The 20,660-nt window shown below is 36.5% G+C and overlaps 1 protein-coding gene across 3 annotated transcripts in view; it reads right to left on the reverse strand.

The window, feature by feature from the left end:
* The window catches only part of SERPINI2 (serpin family I member 2), a 32,944-nt gene that overhangs the window by 10,716 nt on the left and 1,568 nt on the right, over window positions 1-20,660 (reverse strand). For 2 of the 3 annotated variants that reach the window (XM_038583805.1, XM_038583806.1), the window contains 5 exons: window positions 19,622-19,876; window positions 14,367-14,597; window positions 12,728-12,922; window positions 12,453-12,645; window positions 1,126-1,223 (listed from right to left, as the gene is read on the reverse strand). In XM_038583805.1, coding sequence (XP_038439733.1) covers window positions 1,126-1,223; window positions 12,453-12,645; window positions 12,728-12,922; window positions 14,367-14,597; window positions 19,622-19,868 — 964 coding nt within the window. In that variant the 5' untranslated portion in view covers window positions 19,869-19,876. The remainder of the gene's footprint in view (window positions 1-1,125; window positions 1,224-12,452; window positions 12,646-12,727; window positions 12,923-14,366; window positions 14,598-19,621; window positions 19,877-20,660) is intronic. The other variant, XM_038583807.1, reaches the window with a different exon arrangement.

The following is a 20,660-nucleotide window of genomic DNA, read 5'->3' on the forward strand; positions in this document are numbered from 1 at the left end:
GGTTGGTGAGGTGGCTGTGCTCCAGGGCACACATAGATAGCCTGCCGTGGCAGTATTTAACGTTGACAGCCTCATTCCTGATTGCTGATGAAATTGTCAGAGAAGTCAGATCTGTCAGTGTGAGAACAAGTAGCTAAATTATGTGTGAAGCTAATAATGAACATCTGTCACCAGTGTACCCCACCCACCTCCTCCACCAGGAAAGCTCATTCATTCTATTCATTTACCCACGTAATTGATGAGTGAATGAATTAATGAATACTTCTCCAAAGCTCAGATATTTACATAGGAATACACAATATTTCCATGTTATGATACAAAACCCCATCAGACAGACAGGCTTGTCTTTTTTTTCTTTTTTTTTTTTTTTTTGGCCTTTTAATAAAACAGAGGACTGAATTTAAAAGAGGGTAAAAAAACTTGGGGTGAATTGGCCCTCTTTGTCTTTAGTTAGATATTTTTATTATTTTATTATTCTTTATCTTTAGTTAGATATTTTTGAACCACCGGTATTGCCAAGACAAGAAAAAAATAAATAAAAGATTGTCTAGGGCTTTGTTGTGTGAGTGAGCATCTTAGCCATGTGCCGTTTCCCAGGTGTGAGTTAGCATAAAAGCTCCATCTCCTCAGATGTGTTGTTAGTCTCAAGCTAAATCTGCAAGCTGTGGCATTACAATTTCTACATTGTGTTCGTCATCCAGCAGCTTGTGGATGCCTATTTCATGGGCTCCAGTATTACCAAATTAACATTTGCAAATTGGTTTATAAGAGTTTTATTAGCTCCGTGTAGATGAGAGTCTCAAAGTCGTAATTCCCATTATTCAGATAAGGAAATCCAAACAGGGCTGAAATAAAAGCCCATATAATACTTTACCTACATAGTTTTATTACAAGCATGGTTAGAAGGCTTATCTAACATTCTGAAATGCTTTCTGACTTTCATTAAGGAAAATGACTTAAATGCAAAATAAAGTGCTTGTTTACAGACAGCGCAACATGACTGTGACATTTAGTCACTGTGTGTGTATGTATTTTCTGGGGCCAAATGCTCTTTCAGATCAGTCCGTTAGCAGTTACTAAGAAAGCATATTAACATAATAATATAAGAATTATTTATCACACTACCTGTTATTCCAGAAAGGTCACAGCCACCACTAAATATCTCGGTCATATTCAAAGAATACAAAGCTTCTTTGAAGTCTAATTTTTGTTCTACTTTAAATCTGTTAAAAAAAAATGAAGAGGAAAAGTCTTGAAAAATTGTATAACATATGCTACCAAAATGTTTTCCACAAAATGGATGACTTGGAAGAGATTATAATGTGAAATCTTTTGTTTTCATTAGACCAATTACATTTCCCCCAGCTCCACTGAGCAGTTTCTGAAGTTGCTAATAACTGGCTTCCCAGATAAATGGTTGGTGGGAAGGGGGGAGAAAATACTACATTTTTTGAAGTTATAATTATCTAACAAAACAGGGTGAGAGTTCTAAGTTTTCAATTGCTTGGCTCCTTCCCTAGAAAAGTAAAGTTTCCCTCCAGTAACTGTATGCACTCTGTTTTTCACACCATCAAAAATGGTCCCTGGCATACTTCCAAAATACTATGGAAGGAGAAGAGGAGCCACCACCCTTGGATTGTTGGCTACTGAAGCACAGAGAGACATTAATAATCTATTATCCTTCCCATCCATTGTCACAAGTGATGTGACTTCCTTCTATTTATGGACACACCTAATATCTTCCCAAAAGGTTCTATAAAAGGGGTAAGAGATAGAAAGGGAACTAAATGTCTTTAAATAAAATAAAAGATAGGGCAGCCTGGGTGGCTCAGCGGCTCCTTCAGCCCATGGCCTGATCCTGGAGACCCGGGATCGAGTCCCACATTGGGCTCCCTGCATGGATCCTGCTTCTCCCTCTGCCTGTGTCTCTGCCTCTCTCTCTCTCTCTCTCTCTCTCTCTCTGTGTGTGTGTGTCTCTCATGAATAAATAAATAAAATCTTAAAAAAAAAGATTAGAGTCATTACCAAAAACGAACTCTATTTAAAAAAAATAAAAGATAAAAAATTATAGGAGGGGGAAAAATTGCTGGCCACTACTTCCTATGCAGGGCCCTAAGTTAGCACTGTAGGTTCCATTCAAATCATCAAACCTCAATTTATCTGATGTGAAGACTCTAACCAAAGAATCTCATAGTCTCACAGGCTGATCTGTGATTCCAAGTTAACAGAACACTGACTCTCACTTTACCATTTCACTAAAAAAGAAGAAAAAAAGAAAAGCTAGTACTTCCTGAGTCTATAGAAGCCAGAAACATCGACATGCATTTTAAAACCAGGTTGGACCTTTATGAAAGAAAAGAACAAAAAAAAAAAAAAAAAAAGAAAAAGAAAAGAACAAGGAATTCTGTATATTTCTTCCATCAGTGAAATTCCAGGACAAGTCCTGCCTAAGGAGCTCAGCCTGAACTGATGAGCCTTTGCCCCTGTGCTCTCCAGTTTGGATACAGGCAAGGCTGGTCGAGAACAGGATCCTTGCTTAGCTAATAGGCAGGCCCATACCCAGGGCTGGAAATCAGCTTGAGCAATCAGTCCAATTAGATTACTGTTTTAGTTGCCAAATACTGAACAAGTTTTTTAATTATAATTCTTCAGAAAAATGAACATGCTATGGCAGAAATGTACAGGGCCTGAATTATATCTTGGTAAAATATTATGTACTTTTGGAAAATATTAACTTATGCAGAGCCCCAAGGGTGGCCACAACATGGGCATTAAAATCTACCGATAATGAAAATAGCTTGTTTTATGCCACTGCTTTCAACTTCTTTCTTTCCACTTCCAGCTAAGAAAGATAATATGCAGCCTGATGGTTTTGAAATCTTTTCATTTTTTTTCCTGTTTTTATTACCACACTCCTTTTAACAACTAAATGGAGTGTAGGCATCTAAAAGGTGGAAAATAAATGTTCTAGTTCACCTAAAAACTGGCTATTTTTAGCATAATAGTTTTAGGATAATGGCAAGAATCCTGCAAGACTTATTACAACTTTTAATAATGCCTAATTATTGGTGGAGACTCATTTAAGCTACAGTCCTGCTCATAATATAGTCCAATGAAACCTACAGCAATAGAAACTTATTCAACCATTTAATAAAAGTATAATCTACAGCCAATTACTAATTATCCATAATTACTGGAGTCATGAATAGCCAGGTGTGAAGTAGCACTTCCATGTGTTAGACACTTAATAGAGATTACAATTTCTAATCTTCACAAAAACCTGAGGAAGTTAGCATTATTCCCATTAATTAAGAAGGTGGAGGATTGAAGAGGTTGATTTCCAGTCTCAAGTTTAAGATAAACCACAAGGCTGGTATTCAAACTCAGGTCCATTCCAAGTCAGTGTGCTAACCCACATTGCCTTCTAATCAAAATATAATTTGAAATCATAATCTCAATAAATATATATACTGTGTTAATTATGTGCCTCTTGCAAATTATGTGAGTCTTAATGTTTAGATGTGGTTCATTTCCCCCTTTTCTTGACCTTCATCTAAAATTGTCAAAAGAATACATCTAAAGATAAAAGAATAAGCAGCAAAAAGACTGAATAGACAATTAACAATTAAGTAATCATAAAATGAGTGTTTTCGCATATGTAAACATTAACTTTTGTCAAATTACTGCCATACAGAACCACTGGGTTTAAAGGGGCTCAGCACAGACAACAGGTGCAGAAAATGAAGAAAACAATTCAGAATTTCCATTTTTTTTAAAGATTTTATTTATTTATTCATGAGAGACACACAGAGAGAGAGAGGCAGAGACACAGGCAGAGGGAGAAGCAGGCTCCACGCAGGGAGCCAAACGTGGGACTCGATCCCAGGTCTCCAGAATCACGCCCTGTGCCAAAGGCGGCACTAAACCACTGAGCCACCCAGGCTGCCCTAGAATTTCCATTTTAAGATGAATCCACTCCTGGTCTGCAGGCCCTATTGTGGATTGGTGGTGTCCCTTCCTTCCCCCTTATACTAAAGACTCTTGTTTATTGACAAAAAGTCTTGGATGGGTCTCCTTGGGGTCCCTATCCTTAATACTTAGAATCCCGGTTTTGATACAGTGGGCTTGAGTCATCCTTGAAATGTTCAGGTTGCCAATCAAACCAAATCTTAGGTCTGCCCATGAGGATAAAAATGTGACACAATCCTTGACAGTGGCAGACCTAGACTATTATATGAGTACATGGTAGTTTTTGTCACTTTCTGACCAATCACCTAGACTGTGTGTGTGTGTGTGTGTGTGTGTGTGTGCGCACGTGTGTATCTATGTAGGAAAAACTCTGTTAGCCTCAAGGGGTGAACTAAAAATGCTTTCTGTCACATACAAAACATATCTGGACACTGTTTAATGTAAACTCGATTCCAATTTGGATTAGTATCCAATAGGTTAAAGTATGTGAACATTTTGTAATCCCTCCAGCAGCTGGTCATGGCATTTCTATTCTCATATTCAGCTTCATTTACCACTTTCTCTCACCCATAACACTAACATTCACCGGTTTAGAGATCCAAACGTGGCCAAACCTGGGACTGATGTCTAACCCAGCAAGAACATATTTCATGTCCTACAGAAGGTGATGTCTCTTTTCCAAAGACTCCATCATCCACATGCCTCGCTGCTCATAGTGTCATTGACATTTGCTCTGTTCTGTGCTCCCCCTCGTGCCTGCTATATTACACCTGTTTTCTGACTCTTGCAATGTTGGCTCTGCCATATGTTCGCTGTGTAACCACAGGCAAGATAGCTACCTGTCTGTCTCTCAACTGTAATGTGTATATAGAAACTGATCTCTGTCAAATTTATCTTGAGGATTAACTGAGGTATGGTAAAGAGGTGCATCTAGGACAGTGTTGGCACTATATTAGATGTTCAGCATGTGCAAAACTGAGTGAAATAATAATAATATTAAGAACAAGAGATAATATCGAATACTAAAGTCTTATCAACATGACTTCATATTAACTCTCACAATAACTCTGAGGCATTTATTATCATTGTCCCATTTAACAATAAAAGAAAAATCTTAGGTAAGCTAATTAAAGTTACGTAGTAAAAAGGTGGCAAAGCTCTCTGTCTTCAGTATTATGTTCTATTTTCCATGATCTTGTTTCAACACTTGTTAAAGATACTATGAGATGCCACATCAGTCAATATTTTTTTAAAATGGTACCTCTCAGAAAGACCATGGCTATTGTTTAGTTATTACTATACTTTTTAATAGAACTCTAGTATTTAACAGTTTAAAGTCCAAGACCACCAAAAATTCATTGACCACTATGAAGCCTCTCCCAAGGAAAATATATGTAAGACCTTCTATACATTAACTCGCTAATAGTTTCAAGGGTTTCGAGGACTCTCTGAAGTCTACCACAGAACTCTCTAGAAGTCTAGGGTGCACATCTAAGGACTGCTACAAAAGAATAAGAAATCACTGTCTTCTCATTTTCTTAGTATGTCAAATTTAGAAACTCCAATCTATTTCTTCATAACCCATATCTCATTAGTCAATACTCCAATAATCTTTCTATTTCACCAGTTCCTTACTATCCCCAGTGAGCCTGTCCCCTTTAAACACTACCCACTTTGTGCCAAATTATTGCAGTGGTTTCTTAACTGAACTTTTGGGCTCCTGTCTTTCTCTCTTCAACACATCTTGAACACCAAAAGTCTTCAGATTAGAGCAACAATTGTTCAGTGAACAACTGCTATTTTTCAGATGCATCCTTTGTGCTGGTGTCACAGAAATGAAATATGCATAGCTCTAACCTCAAGAAGTTTTTTGTCCATTGAGGAAGATGAAATAATAATATAACTGCTAGGCAGAAATAAACACAAGGTACAAGGAAAAGTTTCCTCAGTAGGGAAAAGGGAAGATGTAGTGTTATCTTGGTTGGAAAGATCAGAAAAGCTTTCTAAAACCTGAACTTGGTTTTAAGGACTAAGAGAAGTCATCCAGAAGAGTGAGGATAGTGGTTGGAAGTGGGGAAAAGATTCAGATAAGTTATCTAGCATGAACAAAGGCATTGTAACTACCAAATATATCTCTCTAAAACACAGCCTTAATCACTCCACTATCCTACTTGGAAGTTTTCAACAATTCCCCTTTCTGTATGGGACTTAACCCTCTTGATTCTTTCAAAGCCCAGTTCAAGTTCTTCCTCTTCCATAAATCCTTTGTTTACAGTCCAGTTTCTGGTTCTCCCTGTCTCTTGTCTTTTTTCATGAATCTTCTAGTACTTACTAATTGTAACTTTCTTTTAATATTTACTGTCTAGTGCTGTATATTGTTAGTAAATTTTTGTGCAAATCTTACACCACTCCATCTAACTGGTAACCATCTTATCAGTAGGCAGCATGTCTATCACTTTGCATCTGTTTCAGTTCCTTGTCCATAGCAGGGCCCAGTCAATCTGTGCTTTTGAAAAGGAGATAAAATTTCTAGGAAGTAGCAAACCAATAAGAGCATAAAGCTGTAAGACAGTAGACATAAGACCTAATTCTTTCTCCCAAAACTTAGCTAAATGGTGATCAATTCACTTTTTGAGCAACACAGTTCCCTTCTTTTTAAATGCAAGTCATCCAAGTCAGACTGTAGAACCATAATATTTAGTATTAAAATACTTTAAATGGGGATGCCTGAGTGGCTCAGCGGTTGAGCGTCTGCCTTTGGCTCAGGGCGTGATCTAGAGTCCGGGGATCGAGTCCCACATTGGGCTCCCTGCAAGGAGTCTGCTTCTCCCTCTGCCTATGTCTCTGTTTCTCTCTGTGTGTCTCTCATGAATAAATAAATAAAAATCTCAAAAATAAATAAATAAATAAATAAATAAATAAATACTTTTTAAAGTGCTATGTGAATGAAAGTTACTTCATTTGCCTTATTTGTATGTATTAAATAATTACTTTTGCCCATACACATAATCATAAAAACATATTCTCAGAGAGTTTTTCCTATAGAGAAGATATGATATATAGAAAGTGCGTGTCATACTCTTCAACATGAAGAACTTTGACTACTAAGATGTTTGTAAGATTTCATATCACATTTAGACAAAGTAACATGATTATTTTTTAGCTGCTAACACAAGTAATGTCCAAAATTAGATAGCTGGTATGCTATAAATAATAAACACTAGAAAGCACTCTAGTATTTTTAGATTATACTCTATCTTATTGGCCTTAATTCTAAACTAGTCCTACATCAAAGGGAAAGGAGAGATGTTTCTTAAATAGTAACAACTATAATCTAAATAGTCACTCACATGTTCCTTCCTAGTGTTACTAATACAGAAGCATTCTTATGATTAATTTTTCTCTCTTTGGCATGAATTACAGTTTGCTACCAAAGAGGCTTTTTGTTGTACATTAACAGAATTTAGCATAGTTGGGGTTACAGATTGAATGGGGCCCCCTGCCCCAAATTCATTTATCAAAGCCCTATCTCTCAGTACCTCATAATGAGACTTATTTGGAAATAGGATCATTGAAGATGTGATTAGTTAGGTCAAGGTCATAATGGAATAGAGGATGACCTTAATCCAATATGATTAGTGTCCTCATAAGAAAGGAGAACGCCATGTGAATACGGATGGCTACATGGCAACAGAGGCAAAGACTCGAGTGGTGCATCTACAAGCAGAAGACAAAAGATGGTAGATCACCACCAGAAGCTGAGCAGAGGCAAGGAAGGATTCCACACAGTCTCAGAGAGAATGGCCCTGCTGACATCTTGATTTTGGATTTCTAGCCTCCAGAACTGTATTTTGAGAGAATGGATTTCTCTTATTTTAAATCCTAGGAAACTAACCCAGCTGATTAAACTGTTCGATCTTACCAAAATCTCATTTAGTTATCAATTTGAAAGCATAATGCATTCATCCAGATATAAAAGAACCACAGAATTGAGAAATAAAACCTAAAATTGTCAGTCCACTCTAAAGTATTTACACCACCTATGTAGTTTTCCCTCTCTGTACTGAATGAGGATTTTAAATGGGCATTTTCTGTTGTAAGGAAATTATTCATTATGGAGAAATATACTTCAGAACTTTCAATCCATGGTCTTACTGCTCGGGAAACATAATTCAATAAATGTGTCCTGATGGACTAAAATTGTTTGTGAACTTAACACATAAGCAAATCCTTCCTTTGATAAATTGGAAGATTTTTCCTTTTGTGAAAAGTGAATGAATACATTTTAAATATAACGTTGTGTTAATGGGATTAAATAATTGATAAAAAAAAAGATTTCAGTCTTGTGAATTTAAAAATCTCATTTTTATTTCCCTAAAGAGGTTTCCAAGAAAATGGTTGATGTCTCGTCTTTCATTATGCTACGTGTATGCAAAAGTTTCATCAGGATCTTCACAAGGAATGAATTAAAGTGTGATTGGAAAGTTGAATTCTGATTTTTGAGGTATTTAAAGTTAGATAAAAGTAAATAACATGGAATTGTTTTCTTTGAAAATATTTGTATAATTTAATCCAACAGTATTCATTTAGCACACTCTATGTGCCATGGAATGTCCTAGGTATGGTGGAAACCAAAAGAAGGAGACATAACCCCCTATTCCAGAGCTCACATCTTAATAGGATAGACAAGAATGTGATCAAGAGATAGAAATGTAAAAAGTGCCATAATATAAATTTGTATAAAGTGTTCTAGAAATAAAGATAAAGAATGATTTTAACTGAGCATGTTGGGGGAAATGTACACTGAAGAGTTAATTGCGAGAGGACATTGAAAGATGAATGAGAATTTACTGGCTAAATACCATGGAGAAGGAAGGGCCTGCCAGACAGAGGGATAGGCATTAGAGACACTGAGAAGTCACAGAAGACTTTCTACTTTGGGGCTGCTGGGCAGTGATCTTAACAAAAGTAGAAAAATAGCCATCACTTTATTAGAACCTTCTATTTGCTAAATTTTGTGCTATGAATAGAAGTATGTAATGAGGTACTGTAATTGAAACTGCCACCAATTTTTTAAAAAATCTTTGGTGCCTGGAATCTGTTTGAGAAAAGGGAGGACAACTGCCAATTAATATTTCTGTTTTTGTATCACTGAAGATTCAAATTCACCTTTAAGACAAAGCATTCTTTTGTTTGGGAAAAGCAACAGGATGAACTTTTTATTATGCATATAGAACCAGTGGGATGGAGATAGTGAAGTTTGAAATGATGAAGGTATAATTTATTCTACATGATATGAAAATGTTTCCACTGAGGGTCAAAATCTGCTGCTATAGATTCTTATCATACTTAAAGGCCAGAAAATCTCTGTTACCTTCTGTCTGTGATGGAAAAAGTTGGAGGACTCTGGATGCTGGGTAGGAGGAGGTCAGAAAATACTGGGTGAGGATGGGTTCTGCTACCAGGACAGCAACGGACAAGGGAAGGCTCCCTGGTGACAATGACCTATACTTCAGAAATACCCAGCCCTGGCACATGGTTTTTAAATTACTTTCCACCTTATAAACCCCTTTTATTAATATAAAGCTTTCAGTAAAATTTGGTTAAACATTGAAGTTGTTCTTACTCCTAGTAGTTTGCCAAGGGCTACTTCAACAAATTACCATGAACCAGGTGGCTTAAATAACAGAACTTTATTGTCTCAAAGTTGTAGAGATTAGAGGTCTAAAATTAAGGCGTGGGTAGCCCTGGTTCCTTCTGAGGACAGTGAGGGAGAGGTGTGTTCCACGCCTCTCTCTTTGGCCTGTAGATGGCCATCTTCTTCCTCTGTCTCTTCTTCCTCTGTCTCTTTCTGCTATGTGTATCTCTGTATCCAACTTTCTCCTTTTTGTAAGGACTCTAGCCGTGTTGGATGGGGGCCACCCTAATGACTTTACTAACTTGATTACCTCTGTAAAGACTCTGTCTCCAAAAAAGGTCATATTTTGGGGTGCTGGGAGCTAGGATTTCAACATATGAATTGGGAGGGACATAATTCAACCCAGAACTGTTTTTCTTGGAGAAATTAAGAGAGAAGTCTGTGTCCATACTATGAGAGAAGTTGTATGAGCAGTGTGACCACAGTTTAGAAAAACTGATAATAAGGTCAAACAGTTTGGAAAAGCTGTAGTAGTGCAGTAGCCTGGATGGATTTGTGTGCTGTGCAACATTCTTGTGGAGATTCTTAAAATTCCCCTGAAGAAGGGAATTCTGGCAAAAGCCCATATTTCCTGCTCCCAACTGAGTTTGGGACTTACACATTATCATCTAGGCAATTTGTTAATTAGGCTGATGATGCTGGGGCCACCTCGGCTATAAGTATCATTATTTCAATATTATACTCATAAAACCACAGCTCAAGACAGTCTAGTGACTCTCCTAAAACCCCATTGCTAGTACCTGGCATGCACAATTTTCAAACTCAGTGGTTTTTGGCCCCAAATAGAGATCTTTCCAAAGGAGAAAGAGAGAAAAATAAATTTGAAAATAAACAAGTTAATCCCCCAATTGTTATCTATTAGAAAATAAACTGTCATATCATTTTATCTCCAATGTTTCATATGTAGTAGGAACAAAAAAAAAAAAACAAAAACAAACAAACAAACAAAAAACACCACCATCAGCAACAACAAAAACACCTCTTTAAATGACTGAATAACATCCAGGTAGAGTTCTACAGGTGCTAGGGAACTGGACAAGAGGTTGGAGGAGAGAATCAGATTTTAGAGACATGAAGAATAAGGGGCAAATAAAAGGAAGAAGAAGAAAATTCTGAAGACAAGATTTTGGTAAACATTAGTTGGGAACAGAAAGAAGAGAATGTAAGTCAGGGAGAAGGAAAATTTTACAGAGGAGAGAAAAATAAACAGAAGTAAGTAGTGCCCTAGGGGCCAAAGAATGTAAGATTTTCAAGAAAAAGGGGATGGTTAATAGTATTAGGATCAAGAACCCAGAGTTAGGGTGAGAATAGGATATCTCCTTTTCCAGGATGTCAAGGAAGGTAAAGGAAGAGCAGATCATCAAAGATGTACATAAATTTTTGAGTTCCTGGGTGGCTCAGTCAGTTAAGCATTTGCCTTGGGCTTGGGTCATGATCTCAGGGTCCTGGAATTGAGTCCCACATCAGGCTCCCTCCTTAGTGGGGAGTTTGCTTCTCCCTCTCCCTCTGCCCCTCCCCCCGTTCATTGTCTGTCTGTCTCTCCCTCTCTCCCTTTCTCAAATAAATAAATAAAATCTTTTAAGAAAAAAGATGTATTCAAATTTTGGGGTGAAGGGTAGTGAGGAAAGTTTCCTTAATGATGTGTTTTCTCTAAGGACCAGAAGCTGAGACACATGTTGAGAGTAAGAGAAATCAATATAAAGTAGCCCCTGAGGAATAGAAACCAAGTTTTGGTGTAGTGCATGTGAGTATTAAAAAAGAAAGTTCTTTGAAGAGAAACAATGAGCTCCCAGCGCCAGCCTCAATGAGGCCAGAAGGGACTGTTTTCTGGGTTTTTACTTAACAAAATCAATAGTCGGGGAGCGGGGAGTGGCTTGAGGAATAGTTTGGGGGTTGAGGATGATTGGGGAGAAATTAAAGCAGGATAAAGACCAACTAACAAAAAGCATTAAAGATACTGGGTGAGAATAAGATTGAAATGACTGATTGGATCCCAGCTAAAGTGGAAAAGAAAGGAAAAGCTAAGAGGTTTACGAGACAAAAGGCCTAGAAGAAGGATGCACAGACCATGCTGGCCTTGAGGAGTTTGCAGGAAAATTTAGAAATGAAAGGACTGAATATCATCTATCAAACATCTGCCTCTTTTAAAAAGCTGAGGCAGAGGGTGAATTGAGTTATAGGGGCACAACTTACTCTGGAGTTTCTCCTACCGGCTAGAAGCGTGATATTAAGAAATTAGTGTCTATGATTATTATTTCCTGAGGTAAGCCTTCGCAATTTCCATTTTGTCTTAACTATTTAAACCTGGCCAAAAGATTCCCTATTTGTCATTCAATGGCTATTAGAGCACCAGCTGTCAACAGTGATTTAACATATCTTTTAATTGTCTGATATCATAAGTGTTTGGGGGGGTGTTTTATTTTCCTTAAATGTAACAGAAGATAGATATTTTCGAATTCCAATTAGGAAAAAAAATAGAGAAAGATAAATTGTATAATAAAAAAATTAAAAAAATTCCTTTTCATCTTGGTATTTTAGCTTGAAGACTTGCATTTCTTCATCTATTTCGGGGAATATTGAGCACTTAAATTCAGTGCTCCTCATGGCAAAGCAATACTGCCAATGTTCAGGCTTGCCTTTGTATCCATAAAGTGGAGCTATATTTTCAAATGCATTTTTCTTCTCATCAATAGCCTATTCAAATATTTGTTATCTTTCAGCCAGCTATTCAAATGCCTCCATGAGTGAAAACATAAGAACCAAATAATAAAATGACATTACCAACCTAGGGAGGCTTACTTCCACTTCCTCTTCTTGCATCTCAGAGAACCATTTTAGGATTTGATGAGCAGTGATTCGCTTTTCCATTTCTTCTATGTTCACGTCCTCTGCGGGAAGAATGATGATTAAACTAAACCCGTCACCTTTATAAGGCAATTCCAAAACCTGGTAGTTCATGGAGGGCTCAGAAAAATAACCTGGAACAGAGAAAGAAAATATTAAATAAATATTCTTGGCAATTCCCCAAATCATGCTTCGGAGAGTGATTTTTCATATTACCGTATTTTGTTCTCAGAAGAGCCTTCATCATTGGAATTTTGACTGCTGCACCATCTTTCTTAGTAAAATTCGTCAACTGTGTGTCCTCTTTTCTGAATTTCTGCTTCCAGTCGCCCTTGAAATAAATAGCATTCACCAGGACAAGTCGAGTCAGAGGGCCAAAGTCTTCCCCTGAAAACATGTCTTTAATTTTCCCTGTGACGGGGGTGGAGGACGAAACAGGGAAACATGTGCAAGAGTGGTTCAGTGGGGCTGCTTTAAATAGAATTAAAACAAAAATTTCTTTTGCAGATCAGTTATAAACAGGGTGCTTTTTTACCTAACCTTGGCAATTCTGACAGTAAAAAAGGGAGCACTCTCAAACATTTCACTTAGAAACAGGTACCAAGAGAATCTCACTAGGAAACAGGAGATACAAGATTGTCTTAGGCAAATCTGGACAGACCTACTAATAATGGACTCTCCAGCAAGAATATTTGTGTAAATCGTTTTTCAGTCAGAAAGAACAAGACCTGAATGTCTCTTCCTGCATATTTATTGATGTTTTTCAAACTTTGTCTCAAGTTTTTCCAGCAGGTCCATCAGAAGTAATAAGTTAATGGTACACCTTCTACTGGTGTAGTAATGGTAATGGTAAACCTCCTACTACTGTGGCTACCACCACTGCCCACTGGGAAAGGGACAAGAAAGGAGTTGCTAGCATGATTTTCTTCTTTTTAACAACCAGTCTGTTATTTCTATGTCCAATGGCTATTTCAGTTAAGAGATAAAAGCATGACCGAGCGCCATGGAACTGTCCAGGGATGTTCATTTTGAGTCCTGTTAATGATACTTACCTGCGAACGCCACTCAAACCATCCATCCCACATTTTCAACCATGCCCCCCTGTGTGAAACTTCCTATAAGGAATATGGTAGCACCTTATGCCATCATGATTTTTGTAGCAGAATAAATGAACAAGGAACCAAACTACTGTTAAGCTAGGATCTAATTTATGTTTGTTATTTCACAGACATTATTATCAAACCTTCAAATAACCTCTGAAACATTTTTAAAATATCCTCATTTTAGGTGAGGCATAGCTTAGAACTGGGTAGGATTTGAACTCTGATCTGAGTGACTTTAAGCCTGTGTTCTTTCTACGGTGTCTTTCCACAGTCACTGAAGAATTTTGGCTGGATTGTATTGCAATTAAAGTTGAAATTATCGTGTTTATGATAGGACTATCAACATTTATTATTAAACATTAACACATCCAACTAAGATGTGTTAATTATTTACAGTATATGTGGGAAAAAAGGCACTTGAAATTGACAGATCCAATTTTTACCTGGCCAAAGATATTATTTCTGCTGCCATAGGCTAAAAACCTATGCTTAAACAAAAATTATTATTAAAGGTTTTCCATTAAAAATTCTGTAAATGGGTGTCTCCCCCAAAAATTCTGTATGCTTTTCAAAGCAGCTTACAATTTCTCTCAGTTTTACAATTCAGAATTAATTTGAATAACAGGGCGGCAAAACAGGAGATCCCTCTGAGCCGTAGTTTAGTAGGAAAATATTCAACCATTCTTACTTAGGATATTAAAAACCGTGAATACAATGGCAAATAATGAGTGTATGAAAATGGGAAACTTTACCATCTGTTTTGCTTTCTACCCAGGTACTTATTGTCTCTGCAGAAGTCTTTGCATCCTGAAAATCCACCAGTTTTATGGCACTCTGAAAAAATTCCTTGTTGCTATGGAGATACTGTTCTTTCACAGTGAATCCTTCTTGAAGGTAGAGGGCATTGGCAAGATTAAATGTAAATTCTTGCTTTTTCTCTGAGATGGCAGAGAAAAATGACTTCAGCACAGAAAATTCTTCCCCTAAAAAATAATTATAATGTATACTGACATATTGAACAACATAAAAACAACAGCTTTTCAGCTTTGCTTCTAAGCGCTGATTCATATCACCATTTTTTGCACCCTTACGTATAACTAACGGTCCTTTCTGAGTTAGTATAAATATTTTAAGCATTTGTCTTCATAGAATATGCATTTTATAAAGAACTCAGTTTTTATATAGGAAGAAAGAATGTCCATGTAAATTTGAAATTTGTCAAAAACAAGAATGTGCATTTAAACAGGCTGAAGGAAATTCCCTTTTTATAGTCAAATTTAGCTCATTCTTACTTGTTGGAAATTTATCTTTAGAACCTCATTCTTTGCACAACATGTGATATTTATGGAAGGAGAATTCTAATGAATACTGATGGGGGTATGACAGTGATGAGCAATCCTTTTCAATATTGCTTTTATTCCAGCTTAAGAATTGCTCTCTTGTGAGCAATGGCACCTGTCCATGTTGTGAAATTTATGAGGCAACCCCTATAAGCAGCTCTAGAGATGTGCAAGAATCAGAATTGCCTATTTCTTCAGGTTCACGAATGTATATACTTTGGCTGTCTACATGAACAATAAAGATCTTTAAACATGCCAACTATTACCACTAGCCAAATGATGCCACCAGAGTCAGCTAAAAATCACCACTGTCCTATTATGTATTGCTGTCTCATTCTGACTGCACTGTTGTTGGGAAGGTGTATGTGCCTAGGAGACAATTCAGCTTTGATCTTTGTTCAGGGGCTATTCATGACCGAAGGTGTCGATGTTTTTCATCCCCTTCTGGCTTAATCCTGGGACTCAGTCATTTTAAGTCTAGGAACTATATTTCAAATCAAAGTTTCACTCGGGGCCTTTGTTACATTTTGAGCTGAATATAAAAATGCCACTTTCATAACTTGAAAGTTGAGTATGTGCAATTAATCTTTATTGAAGAAAACATAAATGGTTCTTCATTAGAAGATACCCACTGAATAAAGAGAGAAAAGTTTTAATGAGAACTTGCCTTGAGCTGTCCATTGGAAATACGGCATCTGTGTGTGTGTGTGTGTGTGTGCGTGTGTGTGTGTGTGTGCATTTTATTGGAGAGCTAGAGGCATAAGGCATCTTTGTGCAGATAAGAACAGGTTCCTTCCCTGGTGGGGAAGGAGGAGGGCTAGAGCCCCATGACCTCATATCTTGTCCGATGAGTGGAGTCTACATTTCATTCCCTACTTGTCTCCTTGTTTTCCCCTGCTTCTGTGCAGGTACAACTCACATAACTGTATTGGAGGCTCTGGGAGGTAAATTTCATTATATTTCAAACTCCACGATTCTCCATTCTTGAGGATATAGATATAGACATAAACAATTTTAGCCATAAAAACTTACTTCTCTATGGTTGGGTTTGTAGAATTTCTGTTAAGTCTTTACAATCTTAGAATTCTTACGTAAGGAAGGGGAGGCTAATCTATTTTATTTGTTTCTGCACTGATATTATGTGTAATCGTTTGCTATTTGAGGCTGAGGGAAATATCGCAATAACTGAGAAGCTACAGAGAAAGACTTTCTAAGTCAAGTCATGTGAGTTTTTTCAAAAGAATTAATTAAGGTCAGAAATGAAGTGGCTGAATTTAAAACTAATCTTCAGAAGTTTGTAATTTATGAACATCTTAGAAGGAATGGGGGGAAAAAGGAGTGGGGGAGAAAAATAATTCCAACTCATTTGTTAGAACAAATAGATTTATGTCATGTACTTAAGGTCTAAGACTGTGTGACAGTCAGTTGCCCTTTGATAAATCACTGGACTCAGAAGTCAATGAAAAATGTCATCAAGTAGCACAAGTTTGGAGGAGAATATAAAGTTATCTGCCTTATAAATTTGATTTAATTTACAGATTAATAACTTCTTTTAGCACAGATCAAAAGGAATGTGTATACATGGCTCCTAGTAAACAATGAGAATGCACTTATTTCATTTCCTAAAACAGAACCATACAACACCTACAGGTCATGGGGTGAATGTAACCTTTGGTTTGATTGTAGTAGAAAATGTTCCAGAATTCAATACATGTTTACTTCTCCTGGTATTACAAGCCCAAAGGCCAATTATTTGTGAAATGCGAGAGACCCAAAGATGAAAAACAAAGGCAGTCATAGGATTGTAGATTATTTTAGCCTAAAGATCCATATAAATTATTTATTCAAACTCCTCTTTTTTTATAGTGAGGAATCTGAAGTCCAGAGAGACACAGTAATTTAAGAGGTGTCAGATCGTAAGGTTATTTGGTTGCAGATCTGGGATTGGAATTCATGGTTGATTCTTTTTCTATGACGCTCTTGGAATAAGGAAGCACCTCCATTAGTCTTTGATTAGTAAGCAGCATATCAGAGGCATAGCAAAAATGGAGCATTATCAGAGCCCAGTAGACTGGAGGAGGTAAATTCTGAGCAGATGTTTCTACTCAGGGGAAAGAACTGAGGACACTGAGTCTTGTGAGGGTAGGATCCCAGGAGTTGTATGTTCATCTGTGAAACAAGGCAGGTGTTAACATAAAACAACCCAATACCAGCAAATGTAAAACATAGACTAATTTACAGATAGCACCTTTGATAATCATTGGGAATGGAAGGCAGGGCCAGGACTAAGATGAGTCCAAGAGACACTTATGTTGGGCATAAAACTTAAGGAGATGCCAACAGATTCCATAATCAAGATAATATTTTACTGCAATACATTAAAAACATCAGTATTAATACAAAGAAATCCATGAGGAACAAAATGTAAAAATGTTAAATTAAGACAGGATCACTACTAGTGATTTTCCCTTCCATCTTGGGTTCTAATATGGCCCAACCCACGCACCACATTCTGATCTATCATACCCTTTGTCACCCCTTAACACCATTTTACTCATATTTCTCCAGACCCCATGGGTCTTTTCTCCATCTCCTTGCGCTCTTCCACTCTGTTCCCTTCCTTAACTCTATTTCCTTGTTCTTTATTCTTTAATTCTCTCCTCTTTTTTATTTTCCAGAGTTTATTTTTCATATTTTCTCTCTTTCTCTTGCTTGTCTTCCTTTTCCTTTTACAGTTACCTTGTATCTGTGCCCCTTTCTCTCTTCCTTAACAAAGCATTATAGAAAGCAGCTTGGTAGACTTTGTTACATGTGTTAACATACTACTGTTTAATTGTCCATATATAATCTCCCAAGGAAAATATCATATATTGTTCTTCTGATTTATGACTCTCACTGAATCATTTTTGGAATTCATTCTGGACAAGTCACTCAACGTTTCTTTGCCTCCCTGTCCTCATCTAAGCAGCAGGATTATGTCTACCTCACAGGGTAACTGTGAAGATTAAGTGAGATAGTGGATACTAAGCACAGAAACAGTGAGTGACCACACCATATATGTGATTGACACCATATATGTGTCATCCTCATTATTGATATGATTATAATATGTGTCATCCTCCTTATTTATATGATTATCATCATATTCTCAGTCCAGAGTTGATAAGACTTCTGTGTTACTCTACAAGATATAGTCATATAGAATAATTTATATTTCAGAAGCTCTTATTTTGCTGTTTTATCATACAATCAACTTTACATATCTTTATAAATGCTCTATTACTTTTCAAGGCAGTATCATGTGATTTAAATGTTTCTGGAACTATGTAGTGGGATTTGCTGAAATTAATACAGACAGTCAAGACTAAATCTGGAATGTGGTGGCTTCATTTTACATTATTCACAAAGGAAAATTTTTGCAATTACCTTGACTATCACTAACTTCTACATAAAATTGCCTTTATTTAAAACAAAGCAAATAAGACCCTGTAAAAAAAGAAAAACAAATGCTAAAATATAATTACTATGTTCTGAGGTAAACATACTGAAGTTAGTTAGTGATTAAATCTCCACACCAAAAATCTGGAAATTTCCTCTGTTGTTTAGGACATATTACCTGACAGTGATGTAAAGTTTAAAATTAAAATCATTGTGGAAGTTGAGAACATGAGGTGTCCAGAGAGATGGACAACTACTTTTTCTTTTTTTAAAAAAACATTTTATTTATTTACTTGAAGGTGGGGGAAGGAAAGACAGAGGGACAAGCAGACCCCCGCTGAATGTGGAGCCCATCCAGGACCCTGAGATCATGACCTGACCAGAAGGTAGGCACTTAACCGAATTGAGCCACTCGGACACCTCGACAACTACCCTTGCAAACAGGATGCCAGCACCAAAGTTTCTACACAGTATCTCCAGATAGGCCTTTGGGCGACTCTAAAACAACCCTTCACAACAAAAAGGCCTCAAATAGATTATGTAAGTGCTTTAAAAAAAAAAAAAAAAAAAAAAGGATTTCCTTTAGAAACCATTAACCAAACAAGCTTTTAAAATGTATACATTACCACTCTTTCTTGGTCTAGATTAGGTGAAAAAGTTAAATTTTAATTAGAAAAATAATTTTAAAAGCTAATAAAATAATGAGAGATGCACACAAAGATTCCTATGAGAGGATGCTCACTGAAGCATTTTTATAAGAAAAATACTGGAAACAACCTAATAAAGAGAGGTTAAGTAATGATATTTCCATAAGAGGCAATAAAATGCAACAATTAACAACTATATTCTAAAGCTGATGGGAGAAAATGATGACAACATAGTGAGAGTGGAAGAATAAATAAACAAATAAACATATATATATACATACAACATGATCTCAATTAATTAAAACTGGCTAAAACAGGCCAGAAGAAAATACACTGACAGACTCACAGTTTTATATCTGTATTAAAATATCTGTATTAAAAATAATATATTCTTCTGGTAACATTTTCATTAGGAAACAATTTAAATAAAATTATTTAAAATTCTCTATTTTATTATAATTTTATGCTTTTGATAACATTTTCCATGTATTTAAATTCTGCAACCCCAAGCTTCTCTCTAATTTTCAAAATAAATTTGGCCAGATCTTATCCATTATAAATAATCATATGTAAGAATCTCACCAGTTGAGTTTTCCTGAAGTTTTAAAGTTTGTCTTATCTGCTGTTGTGCTCTTCCTTTTGCTCCCAGTTGTATCATCCCAAGAACCAAAGTTGTTCCGAGGGGGGAAAATATAATGTTGTTCTCATGAGATAAACAAATAGTTTGATAAAGATCCACTGCAAATTCGACATTTCTTTGAACCAAGGGTCTTGAAGCTTGACTTCCAGAAAAAATCAATAGGAGACTCCACAACAAGATCTTATTCATTTTGACCTCTGTGCATTAATTCAAAATTCATTAGTTTTTCAAAATAATCAGAGTTTAACCAAAGTAAGTTCCAACATAAAACTTTCTAACTATTAGGACAGACTATTACAAGAAGATTCTCATGCCAATTTTCAGACTCAGCATCATCTATTAGGGGAAATAGGCCATGTGCTAATAGCATTATCATATTCTTTCAAGAACTAGTCCAAAATATAAAGCAGTCTTCTAAAATCAAAGGAGAACCTGTAATCCTGGGACACTATCAATAGCAAATCTATCTCTAAATAGCTATGTGATACTTTTTCCTATTTTTCCCATTGTTTTATTTTTTTTTAAGATTTTATTTATTCATGAGAGATAGAGAAAAAGAAGCAGAGACACAGGTAGAGGAAGAAGCAGGCTCCATGCAGGGAGCCAGATGCGGGACTCGAACCCGGGACTCCAGGATCACGCCCCCGGCCGAAGGCAGACACTAAACCATTGAACCACCCAGGGATCCCCTTTCCCATTGTTTTAAATGGGATCACTTCTAGCTCTTTATCAAGGAAATCCTCTGTCTACACTACTCTAAAAAGGTTTGTAGATCAAAAGAGAAACAATAAAAAAAAAAAGGAAGACACTCTACTGTGGTTTTGATCTATAATACTAGAAAGTCAATACTTTCTAAATTAGTTCGAGTAATCTGGCAAAGTCTTTGCAGTAGGAATTTTCACACTTTATGGAATCTCACTTCTGGAGGGCAAAATACCCCAAAATCCACCATGTACTTTATTCAAAGTGAGGAAAAACAAA

This window comes from Canis lupus, chromosome 34 (assembly GCF_011100685.1).
Source record: "Canis lupus familiaris isolate Mischka breed German Shepherd chromosome 34, alternate assembly UU_Cfam_GSD_1.0, whole genome shotgun sequence".
Classification (NCBI taxonomy): Eukaryota; Metazoa; Chordata; class Mammalia; order Carnivora; family Canidae; genus Canis; species Canis lupus.